Source organism: Rosa rugosa, chromosome 5 (genome assembly GCF_958449725.1).
Source record: "Rosa rugosa chromosome 5, drRosRugo1.1, whole genome shotgun sequence".
Classification (NCBI taxonomy): domain Eukaryota; kingdom Viridiplantae; phylum Streptophyta; class Magnoliopsida; order Rosales; family Rosaceae; genus Rosa; species Rosa rugosa.
Genome location: NC_084824.1, coordinates 51268329 through 51273199, shown reverse-complemented (window position 1 = coordinate 51273199; position 4871 = coordinate 51268329). Strand labels below are relative to the sequence as shown.

Sequence of the window (4871 nt, the reverse complement as noted above, 5' to 3'; positions counted from 1 at the left end):
TGTTAACCACCATCGGCAATGTGAGGATAAGTTATAAGCAACCTGAGCACCTAAGTTGTCCAAAGGATCTTTCAGGGTAGGAGCTGAAAACGCTGTTCTCACCATGCTGAATCATAAGTGAACTTCCAATGTAAACAACTATAAATGAGTACGATGAAATATCATTAGATTTATTTTAGTGGTTTTTACCAAATTAAAATGCTATACATGGTAAAAGTGGTTCTTACCAAATCAAAATCATAAGCCAAGACATCATATTCTGTCAAGACCACATCTTCTTTTGAGATGCATAGGAGCTAATGCCGCCTGGATCGTTAATTAGTATACCTAAAATCTCTGAAGGGGAGTTCCGAGGTGGCCTCTATGACCCTCCAATATGTTTGTTCACTGACTGATGACTGACATCAGAAATGCTAAGCGAAAGGCTTACAAAATTACGGGCCTTAAGTTTTAGACCACCAAAAAAAGCCCACCTCTAATAACCAAAGATAGAGACAAGGAACTAATGCTAATGATATTCATGTAAAAAGAATTTTGAGTTCCTCAATCCTGGCAGATTGAACTTCCTTATCAGTGAGAGCTCCGGCAATCATCCGCTGCTTCCTCGCCTGAACTTGCTGCAGTCGTTCCTCCACCGTGTCCTGTCCCATGTAGCCAATGGCATTGTAATATTACAATCACCAAAATAAGAAAGAGCAAGCCAAAATACAAGAGTTTAGGAGATAAGACCAAGTAAGATAGGTTATCAGAAGGGTGTAAGTAAATCAAACTGCTTCTACTGATGGACTTCATTGATAAGTCATATTGCTTACCAAGCTTAATGTCATGGATGGAAGAAGAAACAAACTAAGCAAATGCAGGAGTTAACAAATTTGATCCATCTCTAACCATGGACAAACATGTATCGATTCTAGACTCCTGAAGACCATTAAAAGAGCAATACTCACCTTGACAATAAATCTTATAAAAGCAGTTCGCTTCCGTCTATTACGAAGAATTCTCATTATTGCTTCCTCCTCAACATCTGGATTCCAGGGTGGATCCTAAACAGGATGAACAGAACATAATTGATATCAAAATAAAGATTAATATCACTTGACACATATATGATCACAGAGTATACCATTAGAAAGACATTAGATGCTGCAGTTAGATCTAGACCGTCACCACCAGTTTTCAGAGACATCAACAATACCTGAAAAATCATGCATGCAGGATTTTAGATAGGACAAGATTACTGCCAACGTAACAGCAAAGAAAAGACAATAATATTCTTTTTGTGTACCATTTTGTCCGTGGTCTTACTGAACTCAGCCAATGCCCTGTCCCTATGCATGTCCGGCAGCTTTCCATCAAACCTTACACAGCCAATTCCTCTTCTCTTCATAGAGGTCTCCAAGAGATCCAAAAATGAAGCCCACTGGCTGATAACAATGCTCTTTTCATTGGAACCTGAATCAACAATATGTTCCAAGCACTCCAAGAGCTTTGAAACCTTTGAAGACTCCTTCAAAATTTCCTTAATATCTGACTGGCAACGGTTTTCTGATTTGCAAGTTATGAGGTCAGTTTTCCCAATCCAATTAAAACATACTTGGCATTGACCAAAACTTGGTCTCGGCCAACATGAGAGGAGACACTCCCTGCACATCTCATGTGCACATGGTGTACGTACAGGATCATCTGCAAAATCCAAGCATATGGGACACTTTATGCTTTTCCCCCCACAGATACCCTTGACAACCTCTTCGATACATGCTTGGGTGGAGATAATCTGATTTGCAATTGGAGAATCATGATTACTTTCGAGGGATCTTCTAGCAAGCTTGTCTGAGTCTGCAAATTTATGTGAATCACCCTGCACATCTCCAAACCAAAAGTTTTTAAAGCAAATAAATACAATGGAAAAAATGAGAAAACATTAGAAAGGTAATAATAATTGCAATCCATTCCCACCTCATAACAAGACAAGGGTGGCTGCAACACTGCCTCAATTTAAGTAGTAGTTCAAGGACACTGGAATAGTTGTGAAGAACCTTGCCTTGCGCCACAATCTGTTCAAACTGGACCTGTATTTTTCACATAGAAGAAGTCAGGAACTAGAGAAAATCAAAGCCAACCGGAAGTGAAAGTAAAAAATTTAATTGGAAAGTATATTCTTAGCTTGGTTGACGATTGATCATAATTACTTTAAAACAGAACCTACTTTTGATCTCTGAAAAAGGGCTTCATAAAATTCATGTTCAGCTTCTGACTGATCACACTGGATGTTGTGAATGTCAGGAGGGAGAACCAGTATTGGCCTGAAATTATATCAACCAAATTTTAAATTTCTACGTAATTCAATCTCATACATAAATGAGAGAGAGAGAGAGAGAGTGTGTGTGTGTGTTCACAAGGAACTCAGGCAGTACAATAACCTTCCATCTTTATCCTTCGTCTCCTTTGTTCTTCTTAGCATCAATGGGCTCAATATAGCCTTCAACAATCGTTGTCCTCTTGGATCACCACTCTCATAAGGCATTTGAATTAATTTGTTCCACCTGCATATAGCCATATAGGTAAACCATATTAGAGATGTCATAGGCTACAAACATGTCCACTAGTTCCCTAATTGAACCAACACTTCAACAATCAAACACCTTCAATATACATTTAGTTATCATACATTCATACCACATCCAGTCACACCATGGTTCAACATTCAACAAGCACAAGAGGCTGTAGATGTCGTCAAGATTAATCTGCAGCAAGTAATGACCAATGGATTTTATAAATAATCTTACAAGCCATGAATAACCCTCTCGTAAACTCTATAAAAACAAATTACCAAAAAAAAAAAAACAGCTTAGTAAAATTCTCCAAAATTCATCAACAGATTACATGTACTGTTAGACAATGATAGTGTAACATGCGTATTTATTTATCAAGTGTGGCACAAAAGGCAGACCTGAAGGGGAGTTCCTGTCAAACACCATCGGCAATGTGACGACAAGGTAGAAGCAGCCTCAGCATATTGGGGACAAGAAGACTCGATATTGTGAGCTTCATCAAGCACCACCCTATACCAATCGACCTGGTGGAAAATGCTGTTCTCCTTATCCTATATCATAAGAAAAATAACAATGTAATTAAGATAAAAGAGTTCTATGAAAGTATGAAACAATAAATAGATTCCATTAAGTGCTTCTTGCCAAATCAAATGCTTAAAATGGACTGAAACAGATGGTAATAGTTCATTACCTTTGCATAAGCATCAGCCAAGATATCATATTCAGTCAACACCACATCTTTTTCAGAGATCATTTTATTGTTATTGTCTCTTCCCCTAACGTACACAAGAAAGGAAATCCCTTGTGACTCTGAATGAGTTTCAAGCTCATCCTGAGATAATCACAAAGATGAATAAGATTTTGAGCAAAGTGACGAATGTAAGGGTGTATTCATAAAAATTATTCTAGGATTCAGAAAATAAATAAAAAAAGCTCAGCTTGCTGGCATCATACATATAAATAAAAATGCACATTGTTGTATAACAAATTCACCTTCCACTGGCTCAGAAAGGACTCAGGACAGACAACAAGAGTGCCACCCTTTGGTTTCCATGGGGTGCTTCTATGTGAATCTATCTGCCTCTTTGTAATTTCAATATTTTTGGAGCTTTCTCTGCTTGGTCTTGCAATTATCAGAGCAATTGTCATCACAGTCTTCCCAAGTCCCATTGCATCTGCAATAATCTATACAGGTAATCTTAAAATTTGAGATGGCATATACTGGATACTGATAGTAACCTTCCCAACCCGCAAAGCAAAAAATAGAAACCTAATAATGTGCTGCAAGGAAATATGATTCTGTGGGATGAGAAAGAAACTCACTCCTCCTCTTGCCATCTGTATTATGGTTGGAAATTGTGTGGTTGCCTCCCCTGAGAAGATCACATAGATTGAAGAAGCCCTCCTGAAAAATAACATGTTCAGTTAGTAAGATAAGAGAGCTATTGGATTTGACCATATGAGTTGAGTATGTGTTACAATAGTCTAAATATATAAAGGAAAAAGAAAGTCAATGTCGCCCTTCTTTCGCTACTTACTCATCACATATACGATATCCCACCCAGCAAGGATGAAGAGTGTGTGCTGATATCTCAACATCAATCCCCTTCTCTAATTCCAACATCCGATAGAGAGCTTGTTTCTGGTATGGACTCAGATCAGACATGAGAGCACTTGCCATCTCCTAAAAGATTTTTTTTTTTTAATTGTTGGAAGGAAAGATCAGACAAGATAATATTGATAAAATCCAAAACCAAATTTTATCTGAAACAGATTAAAAGTATAGGGATTCAAAGTGTCTACCTCAAAGTCATATACATCGGCTGCATCACCAGTCTCATTTATTGATGACTCTGAAATGGCTTCTTCATCTTTGTTTTCTTCTCTATACTGTTGGCAACCCCTTCCTCGTTTTACTAGTCGCAAAACTGATGTAGCTTGATCGGGAATATGCTGTTTAGAATGCAGAGATATCTATTTTAGTAATCCAGGAATGTCTACATCATCAATAAGTGGATATAACTATGGTAATCATTGTGTTTGCATATGTATTCATGCCGGACACGATAATACATAGGGAAACAAACAAGAAGGTCAAATTCAGTCATGCTTGAAAGTGAAATATTTAATTGCATTTCTCAAAACACAATCATTTAAATTCAATAAAATCACTGAAAGTACTTTCACTGAACCAGTGGCATTTGATCAATTCTTGGATTTGCTTCTGTGAAGCAGGATGCCACTTCTGCAGATAATATATACATGTATTTGATACTATAGTCAAAGCAGATCACAACAATTCATTTGTTACAACACTTA

General features: G+C 37.4%; 1 protein-coding gene across 1 annotated transcript in view; it reads right to left on the bottom strand.

Annotated features, from left to right (window-relative positions):
• Positions 1 to 434: 434 nt before the first annotated feature.
• LOC133711854 (DNA repair protein RAD5B-like) overlaps positions 435 to 4871 on the bottom strand; it is a 5763-nt gene continuing 1326 nt past the window's right edge. The window contains exons 5-18 of the mRNA XM_062137938.1: positions 4356 to 4505; positions 4091 to 4236; positions 3876 to 3957; positions 3546 to 3737; positions 3244 to 3384; positions 2951 to 3103; positions 2677 to 2744; positions 2421 to 2543; positions 2207 to 2303; positions 1958 to 2069; positions 1286 to 1863; positions 1124 to 1195; positions 948 to 1043; positions 435 to 641 (exon numbers count right to left, since the gene is read on the bottom strand). Coding sequence (XP_061993922.1) covers positions 519 to 641; positions 948 to 1043; positions 1124 to 1195; positions 1286 to 1863; positions 1958 to 2069; positions 2207 to 2303; positions 2421 to 2543; positions 2677 to 2744; positions 2951 to 3103; positions 3244 to 3384; positions 3546 to 3737; positions 3876 to 3957; positions 4091 to 4236; positions 4356 to 4505 — 2133 coding nt within the window. The 3' untranslated portion in view covers positions 435 to 518. The remainder of the gene's footprint in view (positions 642 to 947; positions 1044 to 1123; positions 1196 to 1285; positions 1864 to 1957; positions 2070 to 2206; positions 2304 to 2420; positions 2544 to 2676; positions 2745 to 2950; positions 3104 to 3243; positions 3385 to 3545; positions 3738 to 3875; positions 3958 to 4090; positions 4237 to 4355; positions 4506 to 4871) is intronic.